This window comes from Malaya genurostris, chromosome 3, assembly GCF_030247185.1.
Source record: "Malaya genurostris strain Urasoe2022 chromosome 3, Malgen_1.1, whole genome shotgun sequence".
In the NCBI taxonomy this organism is placed as follows: Eukaryota; Metazoa; Arthropoda; class Insecta; order Diptera; family Culicidae; genus Malaya; species Malaya genurostris.
In genome coordinates this window covers 133,316,894-133,339,187 of record NC_080572.1, presented here as the reverse complement: position 1 = coordinate 133,339,187, position 22,294 = coordinate 133,316,894, and the positions used below count along the sequence as shown (strand labels likewise).

The 22,294-nt window shown below is 38.8% G+C and overlaps 1 protein-coding gene across 1 annotated transcript in view; it reads right to left on the bottom strand.

Annotated features, from left to right (window-relative positions):
• Positions 1-21,240, bottom strand: part of LOC131434524 (V-type proton ATPase subunit D 1) — a 72,425-nt gene extending 51,185 nt beyond the window's left edge. The window contains exons 1-3 of the mRNA XM_058601277.1: positions 21,082-21,240; positions 20,903-21,020; positions 20,465-20,828 (exon numbers count right to left, since the gene is read on the bottom strand). Of these exons, the coding sequence (XP_058457260.1) occupies positions 20,465-20,828; positions 20,903-21,020; positions 21,082-21,122 (523 nt within the window). The 5' untranslated portion in view covers positions 21,123-21,240. The remainder of the gene's footprint in view (positions 1-20,464; positions 20,829-20,902; positions 21,021-21,081) is intronic.
• Positions 21,241-22,294: the final 1,054 nt, after the last annotated feature.

Genomic DNA, 22,294 nt, shown 5'->3' with positions numbered 1-22,294 from the left:
TATGCCATCAAAAGTCATACCAACTGTGACAGCACAAATATCCCGAGTTGTGAGCTCCGATATGAGAGAAACATCGAGAGCACTATTTGCAAGTATGCATGCTCGAGGCATTTCACGTGGATTAGTCATACCGATCTTTTTTTTTTTTTGTTTCAATTATAGAGGTTTTAACATCTTAAGGTCATTCGCCTCTTCGGACCAGAAAATCTTTCTGGCCCTATGTGCGGGGTTGGGAATCGAACCCAGGCGGGCTGCGTGATAGGCATCGACTATCCCATCACGCTATACCCGTCCCCTCATACCGATCTTGTTGAAGGCAACAAAGACTGGGTTTAACAATTTTCCAACGTAGAAGTTTCCCTTTTGGAAATATGGTTCTTGAACCAAAGCTATAGAAGCTTTACCTTCTTGCAGAAGTCTGGATAGATTCATAGTTGCTGTACGTTTATGCTGAAGATTGATTTGTGCCACTCTAACCATTATAAATTAGAGCAACGAACATTCCACCTCCAGCACCAACCGTACAACAACTACAAGAAACCAAATATATTGGCTTATAATCGCCTATAGCGAACCATGTAAGGATTTTTTTAAATGTTATCATTTAAATCCAACGAGTTGCGAAGAAAGAAGTCGTCCACTGTGCCAGAGCTTCGCTTAACACAGTAAGGGAACACCCCAAGATATTCCGTTCACGACTGCATTGTTTAACCTCCTGCAGCCATTCAGCCATCGGCACGGAAATACACCTTGGCTTAGGAGTTCCTATTTTTGTGGCCTTTTACGACATGGAACAGGAAACCAGTGGATCAATTCGTTTCACTTCCGCCGTTTCAAGCGAACAAGATTTTAGTGTTTTTGGTTATATTTACAGCGTTCGCGACATTTCAGCGCTCGTCCGGCAAACTTCCGGTGGGATCAACATATTTCTTGTTCCTGATCGCGGCTGGAACTTGACGTGGATCGGCTTCTGGAAGAACCTTTTGCGAATTTGATACAACGAATTTCCATTGTGAGCGCAGCAATCTGGTTTTGCAATTCGGACGGATGCGGCAGCAACGTATGAGGATGGATGCTCGGCTATCTTGTCCGCCATTTCGGCAAGCTTTCCTATAGTACCATCGCTGATTGATAACACCGCCTTGATGTTTGCTGGCATCTGCTGTAGAAACAGCATCTTCATTAGATCGCCCGTCACATTTAATCCGGTTGCGATTGATGCATTTTTGCGAGGAAACGAGGAGGGCGCATGTCTCCAAAGTCACAAGCACTCAAAAGTCGTACCAGTCGTCTTTCTACCGACACTTGGAATCGAGAAATCAATCGTTGCTTGATTGTTTCGTATTTATTCACGTCTGGTGGAGCTGTAACTAAATCAATCAAATTGATCAATTTTCGCAATGATGTGATAAAATTTGGTGTGATCCCATGATGCTCGTGGAGATACAGTGGTACCCGCGGTCTCTAGAAACAGCGAGTATCGGACTAACATTCCTTCTTTTTCCTCAGTAGCACAGCCTTTGGTCGTAGCCGTAGCCGTAGCGTCGTTATTGATCAATTAATGGAAAGTTAGCACTGAGTGGGTATGTACAGTGAAAATGATTTGCAATGCTTTGGCTTGTACTTCGGCTTTCTATGATGTTCAGCTTTTTGTGTTTTCGAACGTTTGTATTTCGGCTTTTAGTTTTTTTCGCCTTTCGTAGTACTCCCGTGTATGACGTAAAATGATTTTATCAGTTGATTAATAGGACAGTTCAACTGACGTCGCTCGGAGTCTTCGCTACGCTTGAGTGTCTAGCGAATTGCAGGTTAGTGATGCAGCGAAAGTATACTACTGTAGGATATAGGCCGAATAAAAATTGAAAGATCAAATATTTTGATATTATTAGAGGAAAACGTTACAGTGTAGCTGTGCATTCTCATCTGAATCCTTCCTCCAGTATTTCAATGAAATGAAAGTGTCTTACGTATATATGCATCGCCCATCCGAATGAATCCACCAACACTGTTATGCATGTAAGACACTATCATTTTATTGAAATACTGAAGGAAGGATTCAGATGAGAATGCTCAGTTACACTGAAACGTTTAAATCAAGATATTTGATCTTTCAATGTCTTATTTGCCCTATATCCTCTAACTACTACTTTGCCATAAATATGTTTATTTCATAGGCAATATATATATATATATATATATATATATATATATATATATATATATATATATATATATATATATATATATATATATATATATATATATATATATATATATATATATATATATATATATATATATATATATATATATATATATATATATATATATATATATATATATATATATATATATATATATATATATATATATATATATATATATATATATATATATATATATATATATATATATATATATATATATATATATATATATATATATATATATATATATATACACTGAAGTCTTTTTTATGCGAATTTACGTACCGCATAAAAAAAACGCGTAACTCTGAAAATTCGCATAAAAAAAACCGCATAACTCTAAAAATTCGCATAAAAAAAACCGCATAACTCTGAAACTTCGCATAAAAAAAGACCGCAGAAGGGCAAACCGCATAACTCTGAAAATTCGCATAAAAAAAACCGCGTAACTCTGAAACTTCGCATAAAAAAAAACTAACTCTGAAAATTCGCATAAAAAAAGTCGCGTAAAAAGAAACCGCATAAAAAAGACCGCATAAAAAAGACCTCAGTGTATATATATATATATATATATATATATATATATATATATATATATATATATATATATATATATATATATATATATATATATATATATATATATATATATATATATATATATATATATATATATATATATATATATATATATATATATATATATATATATATATATATATATATATATATATATATATATATATATATATATATATATATATATATATATATAAGTTTTTCTTCGCCGTGGCATCCACAATACATAGTACTCTAAACCTAATACATTTCGAATATTTTATTAGTATTTTGGTATTCATTAGTTAATCTAAACACTGTATTTATTAAGCGATTTGCTATTATACATCACATGAAATAAAATACATTCATTTTGTACATGATCTTATAACTATTTCAAGTTTGTTTGTATCAGTTCATCACTTTTATTCAATATAAGATAGCTGGCTATTGGTTGAACTCATGGAAGAGAAAACAGTATAATATAGAATAAAATTCAAACTGAAACTCCAATGGACTCAATGAAATAATAAATAAGGTCACGACAAGTAAGAATTTCGCGAACTATAACATTGGATAGTCTATCTTGGGTACGCAAGGAATTTATTAGTTGAGATCCGACATCACGATACTTCACGCATGTCCAAACGACATGATCAATATCGCGATAACCTTCGCCACAAGCACAATGATTAGTCTCGGAAAGTCCAATTCGAAGGAGATGTGCATCTAACGTGTAGTGATTGAACATGAGTCTGGACATCATACGAATGAAGTCCCTACTCACATCCAGTCCCCTGAACCATGCCTTTTTCGATATTTTAGGAATAATTGAGTGCATCCACCGACCTAGATCATCTTTATCCCAAGAAGCTTGCCAGTTGGAAAGTGTTCTTTGGCGGGACGCGCTATAGAATTCGTAGAACGCAATCGGTCTCTCTAATTTCACACCCTCAATAGCACCACACTTGGCTTAAATATCGGCTCTTTCATTGCCAGGAATGGAGCAATGACCCGGGAACCAAACTATTGTGATTTGAAAAATATTATTCAATATGTCGTTCAGGCACTGTTTTATTTTGTATCCTCCCCACATGCATTTGGAATCAAACCACACCCCGAGGTATTTGAAAGTCAAAACCTGTTGGATCACTCTTCCCATCATAAGAAGCTGAAGCTGCGCGGGAGCATGCTTTCTTGAAAAGACGACCAGCTATGTTTTCTCCGCAAAGAATTCGATACTCAGATGAACAGTCCAAACGGACAAGTTATCTAAGGTATCTTGCAATGGTTTTTGCATATCAATTGCTTTGGCCCAGTAACTGAAACCACGCCATCATCTGCCAATTGTCTTAGTGTACATGGGGTTACTAGACAACTGTCAATGTCATTCACGAAAAATTATAGAGGAGCGGACTGAGGCATGAGCCTTGCGGAAGACCCATGTAGCTAATTCCGAATGTTGCCAAATCGCCATGTAAAAAATACATGCATTTCTCTCACAAAAGGTTGTGCAAATAATTATTTATAATCGCTGGAAGTCCATGTTGATGGAGCTTGTCTGAAAGAACATCAATGGAAACTAAATCAAATGCTCCTTTAATGTTTAAAAATACAGATGCCATTTGTTGTTTGAGCAATTTTCTGATGCAGGACAACATTGCAATGGGTCTATACGAGTTGTGATCATTGAAAAGCGACTATCAATGGAACCATTATTTGGAGAAGACTCCCTAACGATGCTATGCGTAGGAACAGAATCTGGACAAACTTTCCTCGCAAAGTCAAATATCCATCGGTTCGAGTATTCCTCACTCTCATTTCCTACGTTACAATTCCTCATTTGTCTGGCCCTATTCCAAAAAGTATTTAATCCAGTCAACATTTTTTGTCAAATCATATGGAATATTACCTGAATTAGCAATGCCTTTGTTACTGCTAATTGAGATGATGATTGGTAAATGATCACTATCGTGTAAATCAGGAAATACTTTCCAAGTGCAATCTAGTCGAATTGAAGTCGAGCAGAGATAAATTTAATGCACTTGGACGTGCAGGAGGTCTTGGAATCCGTGTCATGCTACCCATACTCAATACTGCCATGTTGAAATTGTCGCAAATATTATATATTAAAGATGATCTGCTATCATTGTAAACGGAACCCCACATCATTCCGTGCGAATTTTAATCGCTTAAAATCAAAAGTGGTGCAGGAAGGGCTTCGACAATTTCATTAAGCTGTCGCTGTTCGACTTGAGCTCTTGGAGGAATATATACCGAAGCAATGCAAATTTCCTTTCCTTTAATGTTTATTTGACAAGCAACAACTTCTCTACTAGAAGTCGAAAGAATGTTTAATCTATAAAAGGAATAACATTTCTAAATTCCTAAAAGCACTCCACCATACTGGGAGTCTCTATTGAGACGTATAATGTTAAAGTCATTAAAAGTTAAGGCTATGTTTGATGTAAGCAATGTTTCGCACAAAGGAAATACATCACATTGTTGACTATGCAACAAAACTTTAAATAAATCAAGTTTTGGCATGATGCTTCGACAATTCATTTGCAGCAGATGATAAATTATAGATCAAATGATACAAAACCTGAAAGAACTGGCCATTGAGCTCACAACTGTTTCAAAAAAGTCCAAAAGTGGGACATCAATGATAGACTGTGCCTTTAAAGAAAGCTTCATTTTGTCTTTACACAACTTGAATTCAGCGCATACTGAAAGATCATCATGAGGACTCTCCCCACAATAAACAAATTTTTCAATTTCTTTTTCGCAAATATTATCCTTATGAGGCCCTTGACATTTGATACATTTAGATTAATTACTACAATAACTAGCTGTATGTCCGATTCTTTTACAGTTCGTGCAATTCATAACATGCGGAACGAAAAGCCGAATAGGAAGACGAATTTTATCGATATAGACATGGCTTGGCAACGCAGATCCGGCAAATGTTACTCGAAACGAATCTGAGGGACGATAAGACTTAATTCCATCGACAATAGATGCTGAGTACAATTGCTTGCACTCGAGTATCTTAACTCCCTCAAGCATGAAGTTTTCAAAACGACCGACTCCATTTTTATGTAAGTCATCGACTGTCAGACTTGCTTCAATCACAACACCGTCAATTTCCACCTCTTTCGATGGAATGTAAACTTTATATTCAACAGTAAATAGTTAACATGTTACAATATCGTTTGCCTGTTTCAAGTCGTTAACAACAACTCGAATTTTATCTCTATTTCCTTTATAAATTTCTTCAACTTTTGAAAAATGTGATGTCAATTCCTTCGTAATTTGCATGAAATTTAATATCTTTTCTTTTTTTCCAAAATAGACTACCATGGCCCAGTGGATAATGTTTAGCGCTTGGAGTATTTAAGATTTTACTAGTATCCGGAATCGGATTCGGATGATCTTCCATGAGATCATCCATTACACTAACTGTTCTTTTTGTAAATTAATAATATCAAAATGAAAACTTATGCATAGTAAAATTTCAGTTATAAGAGAAATAAAAAAATTAAATTAAATTAAATCTACCTTGTTGCTGTTGTCTCTGTTCCTCTATCGTAAAGAACGACGTGAAGCTTATCCAACGATTTCCAATTGCCTGTACCTGACCCCAGTTACAGTGCTATTGCTCTTGGTGGCGAACAAATGTGATGCTTGCAGTGTAGCACATCGCGATATATGTCGTCTCTTACGATCCTACGCAGCGTACAAATTCTGGTACCTGGTAGATCAGCACTGGTTTGCTTTTGCACCTCTGTGCCTTTGCACCCTTTGGTCTTCGCACCTTTATGCGATAGCACCTCTGTGACTCGTTACTTCTATGCGCTCGCACCTCTGTGCGTATGGACGGGATGGCCTTCGTTGCTAGCTTTCCAGTCGGAAAACGTCCCGAAAATTGCCTTGGCTATTAGCACCAGCAGTTTTAACTACCTGCAGCCGTTAACTCACGAGCAGTATTAATCGAAACACAACCTCTTCGCTTGAATGGTTTTAACTGAATGACGACCTAAACCAAAATAACTTTCCATCTGGCCATTTCAAAATTAATGGGCTGCAATTTTAGTTAAATTTAACTACTTGATTAAAAATAAGGCCGTGGACCATCTCGAGAATTATTTTAACTTTTAGCTATAAATTGACAGTCGAGCAGTTATTTTTGGTCGAGAAGTTAAATTGCACTAATACTTCGGCTTATATTTAAGTTTGACGGATGGAAAGTTATTTTGGGCTTGACTGGAAATAAAAAAGATATGAAGTGGTTTAATAATTGCAATACAACAAACGTAAGAACCGTTTGTGGGTTTACCGGTCGGGCAACTGAATAGCGCAAATTTTAAACCGAGTCCATCTATGGATCCAGGATATACAATTTCAATTCCTCACCAGACGAACTAGTCTATGTTGACTGTTGGAGACGTGACCATCCCTACAACCCAATAGTAATTGCTGGGCTCACTGGTGGCAGCCCGACTGTCACTCAGTTGATGCATCGACCAGCATCCGGTCTATTTGTCAGAATCAGAATGTGATATGTAGTAGAATAAGGAACACGCGTTTTTACTTCTAACTGTGCGTCTATTAATAAAGTCAGTTTTAATGTTTGGGTCGTGTTATATTCATTATAGGTCACCTCCGAACACACCCACAACAGTGGCGACGAGGATTTAAGTTAAATTGGCGATCAGAAGCCAATCTTCATCACCCACGAGAAAACGAGAAGCATGGCGGAATCTAACCTCAATCCGGAGCATCAGCAACCGGGAACCGGCTTACCTGGCGGTCCACAGCACCCGGGAATGCAGCAAAACCATCCGCGTCATTCAGCTCCATTTTTAACGGTCTACCATCATCGCAACAATCAGCGAATAGCAGCTCATCTTTTACAGAAACCACCTACCAGCTCTTTCAGCAGCTTATGCAGCAGCAGTAGCTATTCATGCAGCAGCAGCAACAACAGCTAATGCAGCAGCAGCAAGATTTCTTCCGGAGTGTCATATCATCGATCAATGTTCAGGTCCCTCCAAACCCTGAAATGATTCTCGACTCGCTGGCGAACAACATCAAAGAGTTTCGCTACGATCCGGACGGAAACATAACCTTCGCTGCATGGTATGGCAGATACGACGATTTGTTCGAGCAAGATGCCGCACGGTTGGACGATGAAGCGAACGTCCGCTTGCTCATGCGGAAACTAGGATCAGCAGAACACGAACGTTACGTGAGTTACATCTTGCCGAAATCGCCAAAAGATTACAAATTCAGCGATACAGTGGAAAAACTGAAAACTCTTTTCGGCGCTGCTGAGTCTGTCATCAGTAAACGGTATCGGTGTCTACAGGTAACCAAACAACCGACCGATGATTATGTCACGTACGCTTGTCGAATCAACAAGACTTGTGTTGAATTCGAGCTGAGCAAGCTGTCCGAAGAGCAGTTTAAATGCTTAATGTTTGTTTGCGGACTAAAGTCAGAGGGAGACGGCGAAATACGAACGCGGCTGCTGGCGAAAATCGAAGAACGTGATGACGTCACACTAGAGCATCTTTCGGAAGATCGTCAGCGATTGTTGTGCCTGAAGCGGGACACGGCAATGATCGAGTCATCAGCATCAACGTCATCAGTGAATTTCATCAAGCGAAAACAGCAGTTTTCAAAACGTCAACATAAGCCACCAGTGGAGACAGCCGGACCAGACAAGAGCAAAAATATTCCCTCTACACCCTGCTGGTACTGCGGGGGAATGCACTTCGTTCGAGACTGCACTCATCGGAGCCACAAATGCAAGGACTGCGGTGGCAACATCGGACATCGCGAGGGATATTGTTCCTCTGCCAAGCGAAATTTCAAGACCAGCCGAAACAGAAAGCACTCAGGATCGTTAAATACAAAAACCGTAAATCTCCGTATAAATACCGTCGATCAAAAGCGCCGTTTTGTTAAAATTGTGCTGAACGGTGTGAAAGTGCGTCTACAGTTGGACACGGGGTCTGACGTAAGCATCGTTTCGAAACGCTTGTGGGAGAAAATAGGTAAAACACCCACTGCACCAGTAAATGAGCTAGCCTCAACAGCGTCAGGCGACCGATTGCAGTTTTTGTTTAAGTTCAGCTGTCTAGTTTCTTTCAACGGTGAATAACATCACTGTCAGTTTTACGTGATGGAAGCATTCGGTCTCTTTTCATTACCCATTAGCATGTACTGCAACAACGTCAGTGTTCCTGCTATCACTTTGCAGTCACTCAAAGCGGCATACCCGAGTGTATTTAGAAACGAGTTAGGGTTGTGCACGAAAACAAAAGTGAAATTGAAACGGAAACCAGATGCAACTCCAGTTTTTCGTCCGAAACGTCCAGTGGCTCATGCAGTACACAGCACGGTTGACCACGAACTTGACCGACTGGAACGAGCAAAAATCATCACACCGGTAGACTTTTCGGACTGGTCAGCACCCATCGTCGTTGTCAGAAAAACGAACGGGTCCATTCGCATTTGCGGAGATTACTCTACAGATCTCAACAATGCACTGCAACCGCATCAGTACCCGTTACCGCTACCGGAGGAGATTTTCAACAAGTTGGCTAATTGTACTGTATTTAGCCGAATCGACCTGTCGGATGCGTTCCTGCAAGTAGAGGTTGACGCAAGTAGTCGTGATTTATTAACCATCAACACCCATCGTGGACTCTACCGGTACAATCGTCTGCCACCGGGAGTCAAAACAGCACCGGGAGCTTTCCAGCAACTTATCGATACAATGCTGGCAGGTCTTCCTCATACGTGTGGTTATTTGGATGACGTCGTCGTTGGTGGTGTCACTACTGAGACACACTGGGAAAACCTTCGCGCAGTGTTTCAAAGAATCAGCGAGTTTGGATTTACCGTCCGAGTGGAAAAGTGCATCTTCGCTCAGCCTCAAATCAAATATGTAGGTCATCTGCTTGACCGCAATGGCCTTCGCCCGGATCCAGCAAAAGTTCAAGCCATTAACGAAATGCCATCGCCCACTGATGTATCCGGTGTTCGGTCCTTCCTTGGAGCAATTAATTACTACGGAAAATTTGTTCCTCGTATGCGCTGTCTGCGGTATCCTCTTGATGAGCTGCTCAAAGCGGATGCGAAATTCAAGTGGACAGCAGAATGCCAGGCGGCATTCATCAAATTTAAGGAGTTGCTGAAATCTGACCTACTGTTGACACACTACAACCCTGCACTTGATATAGTGGTGTCGGCAGATGCGTCGTCTATTGGTGTTGGTGCTACTTTATCACACAAATTTCCGGACGGCACTCTCAAAGTTGTGTACCATGCCTCCAGAGCATTGACAGCGACAGAGAAAAACTATAGATGCGTCGTCTATTGGTGTTGGTGCTACTTTATCACACAAATTTCCGGACGGCACTCTCAAAGTTGTGTACCATGCCTCCAGAGCATTGACAGCGACAGAGAAAAACTATAGTCAGCCCGATCGTGAAGGATTTGCGATAATTTTTGCGGTGACCAAGTTTCATAAAATGCTGTTTGGTCGTCGCTTTCATCTTCAGACAGATCACGAGCCGTTGCTGAGAATCTTCGGTTCAAGGAAAGGGATTCCTGTTTACACATCGAACCGATTACAACGTTGGGCTCTTACGCTATTGCTTTGAGTTCACCATCGAGCACGTTCCGACAGCGAAATTCGGCAATGCTGATATACTTTCCCGTCTGATCAGCCAGCACGTCAGGCCTGAGGAAGATTATGTGATTGCTTCGGTCTCTCTGGAAAATGACTTAAGGTCAGTTACACAAGATGCATTAACCATTTTTCATTTAAGTTTTAGGATCGTACAACAGTCTACACAGTCCGATCCTATTACCAAGGCAGTTTATCGTTACCTCCTTGATGGGTGGCCTAAGACCGTTACCGATGCAGAGCTCAAACGGTTTTATGCTCGACGTGAATCTCTTACCACGGTACAAGGCTGCATACTATTCGGCGATCGACTGGTTATACCCTCGCCCCATCGCAGGCGTAGTCTTCATCAACTTCATCGTGGCCACCCTGGAATTCAGCGAATGAAGGCGATTGCCAGGTCTTATGTTTATTGGCCAACTCTCGACAGCGACATTGTTGATTTCGTCAAAACCTGCCGTCAATGTGCGATGGCTGCGAAAACACCGCCGAAGTCAGCGCCGTTGTCATGGCCTAAATCAACAAAACCGTGGCAGCGCGTTCACCTTGATTATGCTGGACCGATCGACGGGGAATACTACCTGGTTGTCGTAGACTCTTTTTCAAAATGACCTGAAATTGTGCAGACGAGAAGTATCACTACAGCCGCCACAGTGAATATCCTCAGAGATCTGTTCGCTCGCTTGGGAATGCCAGAGACACTGGTGAGTGATAATGGATCCCAATTCACCAGTGCAGAGTTTCAATCGTACTGTACGAACAACGGCATCGAGCATCTTACAACAGCACCGTTCCACCCTCAATCGAAAGGTCAATCCGAGCGATTCGTGGATACGTTTAAACGATCGATTAAAAAGATTAAGGAGGGGAGAAGAGCTCCGCAATGGTTCGATCCCTATCAGTTGTATTAAGAGGGGAGATGTTGGAGACGTGACCATCCCTACAACCCAATAGTAATTGCTGGGCTCACTGGTGGCAGCCCGACTGTCACTCAGTTGATGCACCGACCAGCATCCGGTCTATGTGTCAGAATCAGAATGTGATATGTAGTAGAATAAGGAACACGCGTTTTTACCTCTAACTGTGCGTCTATTAATAAAGTCAGTTTTAATGTTTGTGTCGTGTTATATTCATTATCGGTCACCTCCGAACACACCCACAACATTGACCAACTGAACACTGGCGTCGGCCAGGAATTGTGCATTGATCCTTTCACCATGTGCAAATGCGTCGCTGAAATATTTAAAGAAGATATTGAATAGAACTTATACTTACTAAATATGGTTTGATGGTATACTCAATTTGCATTCGCATAGTAGAATATGAGTGAGTGGAGCATTAGTATGGGTCTAAGTAAAAGTAACGAATGTCTGAGAAAGTAGCAAGCATTCTATAATGTAATCTAAAAGAGAGCTACTTTTAACATGCAACTAAACTACTATGCGTGGAAGCTTCGGACGCTGTTATCCACGCCATTTGCAATTCGAAAAGGTAACAAAGAGTACATGATTCGGTAATCATATAACCAACTGCATACTGCAAAAGAGATGAAACTTGACTAGTAGATTTATTTCTTAAGGCAATTTACATAGAATTCTTATTCTAATATAATACTAATATAGTCACAAAGATTTGAGTTTAATAAAACATATTCCTCTTAATTTTTAAATATCATATTAGGTATTTCGTTATTTATTATTAAATCTGCTTAAGAACATTATTTGAATCAAACGGTTAACTGCTATGAATTATAAAATAAGCTGAAATTTTTATACATTTTGTTGTTGATTTCGTAACCTATTTTGAGTTTGTTTTTATCAGCACATCATTTATATTAAAATTTTGCTATTGGATGAACTAATGGACGCAGTAGGAGTCAGAACTAATCCTCAAAAGGGTCAATTATTAAATTGAAACTTCAATTGTCTTTATGAAATGATAAAGAAGTTAAATGTAAGAAAGGTCACGACAAGCAAGAATGTCTCGAACTGGGACATTGGATAGTGTACCTTGGATACGCAAGGAATTTAATAGTTGAGATCTGACTTCACGATACTCCACGCATGCCCAAACGACATGATCAACATCGCGATAGCCTTCGCCACAAGCACAATGAATAGTTTCAGAAAGTCCAATTCGAAGATGGTGTGCATCTAACGTGTAGTGATTGGACATGAGTCTGGACATCACACGAATGAAATCCCTACTCACATCCAGTCCCTTGAACCATGCCTTTGTCGATATTTTAGGAATAATTGAGTGCATCCACCGACCCAGATCATCTCTATCCCAGCTGGCAAGTGTTCTTTGGAGAGTCGCGCTATAGAATTCGTTGAAGGCAATCGGTGGTTGATATATTTCACCTTCAATAGCACCACGTTTGGCAAAACTATCGGCTCTTTCATTGCCTGGAATGGAGCAATGAGCCGGGACCCAGACTATTGTGATTTGATAATTATTATTCAATATGTCGTTCACACATTGTTTTATTTTGCCCAAGAAAAACGGTTCATTTTTGCCAGGAGCGTTTGAGCGAATGGCTTCAATTGCACTCAGACTATCTGTGAAGAGAAAATAATGGTTTGGAGATAATGTGACGATTACACTCAAACTATAATGAACTGCTGCTAACTCTGCTATATAAACAGATGCAGGTTCTTGAAGCCTAAATGAAACCGAAACATTATTGTTGAATATACCAAACCCAGTAGCCTCTTCAATTCGTGATCTGTCCGTGAAAAACATTTTCTCAGAGTCAATATGACTGAACTTACTTGAAAATATTTTTGGGATTTCCATTGAGCGTAGATGTTCCGGAATTCCACGCACTTCACGCTGCATGAATGTGTCGAAAAATAAAGTTGAGTCAGGGACGTTTAGGAGGCTGTCACGGATAGGAATATATTTTGAAGGGTTGATTTCCTGTGACATATGATTGAAATATACTGTCATAAATCTTGTTTGAAATTGAAACTCGACTAATTTTTCGAAGTTACTAATAACCAGGGGATTCAGTACCTCACATCTTATTAGCAGTCGCGATGAAAGCTCCCAAAAACGATCTTACAATGGAAGAACTCCCACCAGAACTCAAGCCTCATTGTATGTGTCGAATGCATGCAGCCTAAGGCAATTCGCAAACAACGATACTGAATTCGCTCAAGTTTGATAATATGAGAGTTTGCAGCGGAACGAAAGCAAACGCATCCATATTCCATCACTGAAAGTATCGTTGTCTGATACAATTTTATTAGATCTTCCGGATGATCACCCCACCAAGATCCGGTTATTGTTCGAAGAAACTTTACTCTTTGTTGGCATTTTGTTATCAGATACCTAATGTGTCCTCCCCACGTGCATTTGGAATCAAACCACACCCCGATGTATTTGAAAGTCAAAACCTGTTGGATCATTCTTCTCATCATATCAAGTTGAAGCTGCGCGGGATCACGCTCTCTTGAAAAGACGACCAGCTCTGGTTTTTTTCCGCAGAGAATTCGATACCTAGATAAACAGCCCAAACGGACAATTTATCTAAGGTATCTTGCAATGGTTTTTGCAGATCAATAGCTTTGGATTCAGTAACTGAAACCACGCCATTATCTGCCAATTGTCTTAGTGTACATGGGGTTACGAGACAACTGTCAATGTCGTTTACAAAGATATTATACAGGAGCGGACTGAGGCATGAGCCTTGCGGGAGACTCATGTAGCTAATTCTGATTGTTGCCAAATCGCCATGTGAAAAATATATGCACTTCTCTGACAAAAGGTTGTCCAAATAATTGTTTATAACTGCTGGAAGTCCATGTTGGTGGAGCTTGTCTGAAAAAACATCAATGGAAACTGAATCAAATGCTCGTTTGATGTCTAAAAATACAGAGGCCATTTGTTATTTTTGAGCGAAGGCAATTTGGATGTCAGACGAAAGTAATGCAAAGCAATCATTCGTCCCTTTATTTTTTCGGAGCCAAACTGAGTATCTGACAACAAACCGTTCGTCTCGACCCAAGTATCGAGACGTCGAAGAATAATTTTTTCGAAAAAATTTCTGATGCAGGACAACATTGCAATGGCAACGTTCATTTGGGGTGCTCGCATCTCATCCGATACAGTCGCAAATAGTTTACGGTCGAGACAACAGAAACAAATACAATACAGTGTAGTGAACAATAGAGTGTACGAAATGGGCAAATACGATTTAACAAAGCCAGAAACATGGCCTACAAGGCCAAATTCAGTTTGTATTGATTCCAAGCGCTGCAAAGTTAAACCAGCAGCAACCGAAATTGAAATCTTGCTCAAAGAATGAATGCATCTAAACGTTAATGATGTGAGTGAGATTCAATTCAATAAGGCGTCTAACTGTGTGTACATTATGTTCAAACGTGAAAGAGATGCAATTGCATTTGCTTCGATTGATAACGGGGTGCACAGTGTTGATCATGACAATGTTAAATTTAAAATCCCTGTGGACATGGTGGACAATGCCATAGAAGTACGCGTACATGACCTTCCTCCGCAGACCAGCGATGGATATGTTCGGGAAAGTATGTCGCAGTACGGGAAGTTCTTTCCATCGAAAGGGAAGTATGGCGGAACTACGTAAAGCAATTCCATCTTACATCATTTGTGATCAAGACGGGATACATCCGTGTAAAACGCTGATTACGTATGAAAATCAACTGGTTACATGCCAGTTTTGTGAACAACCTGCACACTACGGCAAACCTTGCACTGACACTGCGAAAACAAACAAAACAAACAAAAACAAGAACAACCGCTCAACAACGGAAACTAGTGAATGCAGTGCTCCTGTTTCAAAAACACCTTAACCATCTAACTAACAAGCAACTGCAACCAATGTATAACAAGGCGCTTCTACAGTAACTAGCAACAAGATCAAGACTGCGAATAACAAGGAAAATGAAAAGAAGGCGGGAATCAACAATACCACCGATGCGTCAATGGATGACGAGACGAACCATGAACAAAGTGCCCCTCAATCCTCGCAGGAGGGAAATGGAAGCTCCTCTCTCCCTAGAAAAAGGGTGACAACGAGATCGAATACAAAAAAAAATTAAAAATAGGCCTCAATAAAAATGACTTTTAAATAAAAAAACATTGCAGGGTCTATATGAGTTGTGATTGGAAGCTGGTTTCCCCGGCTTTTGAATGGCGATAATCTTCACTTGCCTCCAGTCAGGTGGGACAATATTTTGCTCAAGAAACTTGTTGAACAATTCCAACAAACGTCTTTTTGCGAGGTCGGGCAGATTCTTCACCAAGTTGAATTTATTCTGTCCAACCCAGGAACGTTATTGTTACAAGACATGAGTGCTATGGAAAATTCCATCATTGAAAAGAGGCTATCAATGGTACCATTGTTTGGCGAAAACTCCCTAATAATGCTATGCGTAGGAACAGAATCTGGGCAAACTTTCCTCGCAAAATCAAATATCCATCGGTTCGAGTATTCCTCACTCTCATTTCCTACATTACTTTTCCTCATTCGTCTGGCCGTATTCCAAAGAGTCTTCATTGAGGTCTCTCGTGACAAACCTTCCACAAATGTCTCTTTTATGACCCGAAGTATGTTCTTGTACTTGGTTTCTAAAACCAAGAATTTTTCAAAATTCGGAGGAGTTCCTCCTCGTTTTTAAAACGTCCCACCACTCTTTGTCCCACCAAGGGTTTAGAGGCCTTCTGTTAGACGAAGGACCAAGAAATCGTTTGGTTTGTGCTTGTTCAGCGGCCTCCAGAATCGAACAAACGAGGAAGTCATATTCTTTAAGTGGGAGGAGCTCTTCCATTGAATTTAAGATACTTGACATATTACTTTGGAATTTAATCCAGTCAATATTTTCTTTCAAATTATATGGAATATTAACTGAATTAGCAATGCCTCTGTTACTGCTAATTGAGATGATGATTGCTAAATGATCGCTACCGTGTACATCGAGAAATACTTTCAAGATGCAATCTAGTCGAATTGAAGTCGAGCAAAGAAATAAATTTAATGCACTTGGACGTGCAGGAGGTCTTGGAATCCGTGTCATGCTACCCATACTCAATACTTCCATGTTGAAATTGCCGCAAATATTATATATTAAAGATGATCTGCTATCATTGTAAACAGAACCCCACATCATTCCGTGCGAATTTTAATCGCTTAAAATCAAAAGTGGTGCAGGAAGGGCTTCGACAATTTCATTAAGCTGTCGCTGTTCGACTTGAGCTCTTGGAGGAATATATACCGAAGCAATGCAAATGTCCTTTCCTTTAATGTTTATTTGACAAGCAACAACTTCTCTACTAGAAGTCGAAAGAATGTTTAATCTATAAAAGGAATAACATTTCTAAATTCCTAAAAGCACTCCACCATACTGGGAGTCTCTATTGAGACGTATAATGTTAAAGTCATTAAAAGTTAAGGCTATGTTTGATGTAAGCAATGTTTCGCACAAAGGAAATACAACACATTTTTGACTATGCAACAAAACTTTAAATGAATCAATTTTTGGCATGATGCTTCGACAATTCCACTGCAGGACAGTGATTGAATCTTTTGCGGAGGATGATAAATTATCCATCAAATGATACAAAACCTGAAAGAACTGACCATTGAGCTGACAACTGTTTCAAAAAAGTTCTAGCTATTGAAAGGAATGCCGTTATGATAGTCTTTAGAGGTTCAGAAATATTGAATGCTGCGAAAATCCATTCTACAATTTCCGAAAACTTCAGTAATCCTAATGATGGCTGTGAAACGGAGCCCACTGGATTATTGTCTTTTCTTGTGCTAGTTCCTGGATTGGTTTGTGAATTTGATAAACCAGGAGGTACAGTTTTTTGTTTTAAATTTGGTTTTTTAGATTTAACACCGGGGATCTGTTTTTGAATGTGTAATTTGATGTGTTTTTTTTTTGGTATTTTGTGGTTTCCTCTTAACAGACCCTTGAGGAGTGACAAACGAGGTATCTTAACTATTTCCGTCAGAGTCGGATTCCTCTGGCTCCGCATGATTTGAAAACCCGATTTCGATTTCCAAAGGTGGGACATCAATGATTGTGTTAAGCATTTCTGCATATGTGCGCTTAAACTGTGCCTTTAAATAAAGCTTCATTTTGTCCTTACGCAACTTAAATGCAGCGCATACTGAAAGATCATCATGAGGACTCTCCCACAATAAACACATTTTTCAATATCTTTTCGCAAAGATTATCCTTATGAGGCCCTTGACATTTTATACATTTCGACTTATTACTACAGTAAGTAGTTGTGTGGCCAAAATTTTCGCAGTTCGTGCAGTTCATAACATTTGTTATGAAAAGCCGAACAGGAAGGTGAACTCTATCGATGTGGACATGGCTAGGCAAGGCAGATCCAGCGAATGTCACTCGAAACGAATCTGAAGGTCGATAAGTTTTGTTTCCTTCTTCGGAAGATGCTGAGTACAATTGCTTGCACTCGAGTATCCTTACTCCCTCAAACATAGAGTCCAACTCCATGCTCAAGCAACTCGTTAACCAAATGACCCGCTTCGGTGATAACACCGTCTATTTCAACGTCTTTCGAAGGAATATATACGCGATATTCGCGGGTAAATAATTCACAAACAACAACCTCGTTAGCTTGCTTTCAGGAATCAGAACATAATGGCTCAGATGGCACGTTCCCCACATTTATGAGGAATCGACTACAGCGCGGATCTTTTCTTTATGGACACTTACTATCTCTTTGGTAGCGGGAAATCGTGATGTCAGTTCTTTAGATATAATAAATAAATTTAATGCCTTCATTTTACGCCGAAGTTTCATTGTAAAACTTCGTTCTATGCGAGTTAGGAACAATTAAATTTTCGCCTGGTGGCAGAGATGGATCTCCTGAATTCTCATCCATTAGATCATCCATTACATAAATATGTTTAAATTGATCTCAACTGAATTATACAAACGAGAATATACTTTGAAGTGAAATAAAATAATATTATAGATCTACCTGTTAGTCGCTTTCTGCTTTCCACAGGTAATCGGCGTGTAGCTCGCTCCAACTATTTCAAATTTGCTGTGTTGTATCTCCGTTGCTCTGTCGTCGTGGTCTTTGCTGAGCTAGGTGTGCACGCTGCCTGTACCTGACCTTAGATAAAGCTTAGCTCTTGTTGACGATTGAGTGTGATGCTTCTTGTGTAGCACCACACGATAATGCTTCGTTTTGTCCACCGCAACCGGTACTGTACACCATACAAACTGATACCTGGTGGTTGTTTCTGCGGCTTTGCGCTAATGCGCCCTAGCACCTCTGCGCCTTTGCACCCCTTCGTCTCCACACCTTTGTGTCTGAACACTTCTATGCGTTCGCACCTCTGTGCGTATGAATGGGATGGCCTTCTTCGATTGCCTTCAAGTCGGGAACGCCCCGAATATTGGTTGTACACCAGCCTTTGCTGTGTTTGCAATTGGCGCAGGCGGGTTTTGTTTACCTGCAGCTAAAGTTGCCTTGACTCGGTGATAGCCGTTAACTCACAAACCAGTAACACAACCTGTCGGCTTGAACGCTTTTTACTGAATGGACTAGTAGATTGCATATCCTATTTTTTAACTAAAAGTTAAAATAATTCACGAGATGGTTCACAGTCTAAGAGGTGTTCTACGTAGTAGAGTCTGGTATTGCAGTTTGCACATGTTGATGGAACTGCGTAAAATTTTCGCGTCACAGTAACTTTGTTAGAAGTTTTTCTGTGGATCTTTTTACAGCCAAAACGAAAAATATTCCCTATTTTACCAATATTCTGATGCGATGATTTTTAATACATTCATATTATATAGATAAATGATTCACTTCAGTTCGCTTTCACATCTCATCCAAGTCAGTCGATAAAACAAAACCGTACGTTCGGGACAGAAGAAACCAAGTACAGTATTGTGTAGTGCACAATAGAACGACTTCGAAATGAGTGAACCAAACGAACAAAAGCTACCGCCGACACGATACGATACGAGAACTTTAAGATTTGCTTAAGGAGCAAATGAATCTTGACATTAAACGTGTGCATTTACTTCAATGCAATAAGACAAATAATGTTGGGTACATCCAGTTTTATAGAGTTGGATGCAATTCAATTCGCAAAAGACAATAACAATGTGCACTATGTGGAGCACGAGAACATTAAGTACAACATTCCAGTATATATGGATGATAGTGCTATAGAAGTGCGTGTTCATGATCTTCCCTCAAGCGTCACCGATTCATATATTCGCAAAACTATGTCCCAATACGGAGAGATTCTCTCTATCGAAAAAGAAAAGTGGAAGAATTTTTTCCCCGGTATTTTCAATGGCGTACGTTTGTTACGCATGTACTTGAAGAGGCCTATAGATTCTTATGTGACTTTCGGTCAAGATACATGAATTCCGTGAAATTCACTTGTTACCTATGACAATCAGATGGCCACATGTCAATATTGCCAAAAAGCTGTTCACTACGGTAAGCCATGTGATAAACTGGACAAGGAGACAACTAAACCAAAGGACAACGGTGCTTCCTTCACACCAACCCCAAGCAACCCCAGTACACCTGTGACAGCCACCAACAATGAAGCACCCCCTTCAACGAATCCATCATCATCCCCCCTATAGAACAAAGTATACCAGCTGCAGTTAACAACTTACCCTCCTACCAATCAGCAATTGCAACCAATGTACAAGATGCATCTACAGCAACTAGCAACGAAAAGAAGACGGAAATCGACGGATCGAGAAGACGGAAATCGAAATACCATCGATGCGGCAATGGATGACGAGACGAACCACGAACAAAGTGCCCCTCAATCCTCGCAGGAGGGAAATGGAATCTCCTTTCCCCCTAGACAAAGGATGACAACGAGATCCAACTCAAAAAAAATTATTTGAAAAATCGGCTCAATCGGCCACGTAAAGCTTTTACGCAAATAGGCCTGAATAAAAATGTCTTTTAAATAAAAATATGATTCACTTACCATGTTCAATTGCATTTACTCTTCTATTCGTTATCTTGATTACTTCATCCAAAGTTACAAAAGAAGTTTGCAACGAGGCGAGCTCAACTAGCAGCTTTACAGCACTCTGATAATTTTTTTTTAATTTTTGCATTTGCTGTCCTCCTTTGGCAAGACCAGTTAGTTCATATGGATCACTACCGTCTTGGTATGATTCAAATACCGGAAGTGTAACTCCTGCTACGTTATCCCTTTTTGTTCGTATTTTTATCTGAGCTTTTGTAACATTCTGTAGAACGCTCTGATTGAAATCACCAGAAAGGAACTTCGCCTCGGCCAATGAAAATGCGGCCTCCTTCATTACCTCACCCATTAAAGTTTTGGTCTACAGAGATAAAACAAAGCTAAGGTTATACTACCTTATTTTTATAATTATTTATAAGTATTTTTTCACATTACCTCAATAATTTTGCTAAGGATCATGCGAAAACGCATTTGGAGAGCATCTGCCTTTTTTTTAAGCAACCCGTGACCTTTATGAGCACCTGCAAGTCGAGCCTTCATTTGCATTTGAGCTCTAATAATAAAGAACGTTTTCAAATTTATTTGTATAATGTCCCCATGTTGAAAAAACTTACCCGCGAGAAGGGAAAATAGGAATACGATCTTTTGAGGACATTTTTCGACTCAGAACACTAGTTTGAAGAGAAAATTAATATACCACTCAATCCAACAGTGGTCACAAGATCAAAAATATATCAATTGAAATACACGCTCGTCCAATTTCACTCATAAATAAGCAATTTTTACTATTCTCACTACAGAATTGCCAGATATTTTTAAAGAAAATCAGTTTTGACTTGACATCAAATATCTCGGTTAATTTTTCAAAAGGGCGTATAAGCAAGTGACAGTTTCTCTTTAATCACTTATCTGTGATTATCTCTGATATCACTATTCTGTTTGAAAGTCGAATGTTTCGAGTATCATTTCTTGCAAAGAGTTGAAAGATAAACGTGAAAACCGCTTGGTAATTAATAGAAGAGAAAGTAAACAAAGAGAAACTGTCACTTGCTTATACGCCCTTTTGAAAAATAAGCCGATATATATATTTATATATATATATATATATATATATATATATATATATATATATATATATATATATATATATATATATATATATATATATATATATATATATATATATATATATATATATATATATATATATATATATATATATATATATATATATATACATATATATATATATATATATATATATATATATATATATATATATATATATATATGTATATATATATATATATATATATATATATATATATATATATATATATATATATTTATATACACTGAGAAAAATACTATAGTAGCCGTAACCTGTTTGTCATGGTGATTTCAACTATAAGCTTAAATAGTAACTACACGCAGAAAAATTTATTTTAAATTTTAATATATTACACTTTGAATTCAAAGATATTTTATTTTGAATCAGCGCTTATTTTCATTTTCCTTTGATTCAAATACATTTGATATTTACTTCAAAGCAAATTATTTTTATTTCTACGCACACAGAAATAAACAAAATAAACATTAAATTCAAATATATTGTGTTTTGAATTCAAATATATTTTATTTCCACCTGAATTTCATTTCACTTAGAATCAAATACAATTGTTATTTGATTCAAACAAAATAATTTTGTTTCTAAAATCATTTCACTTTGATTTAAATACAATTGTTATTTGATTCAAAGCAAATTAGTTTTGTTTCTAAAATCAGGCTTTCGGGCGACTGTGTGTAGATTCAATGATGTTTTTTTTA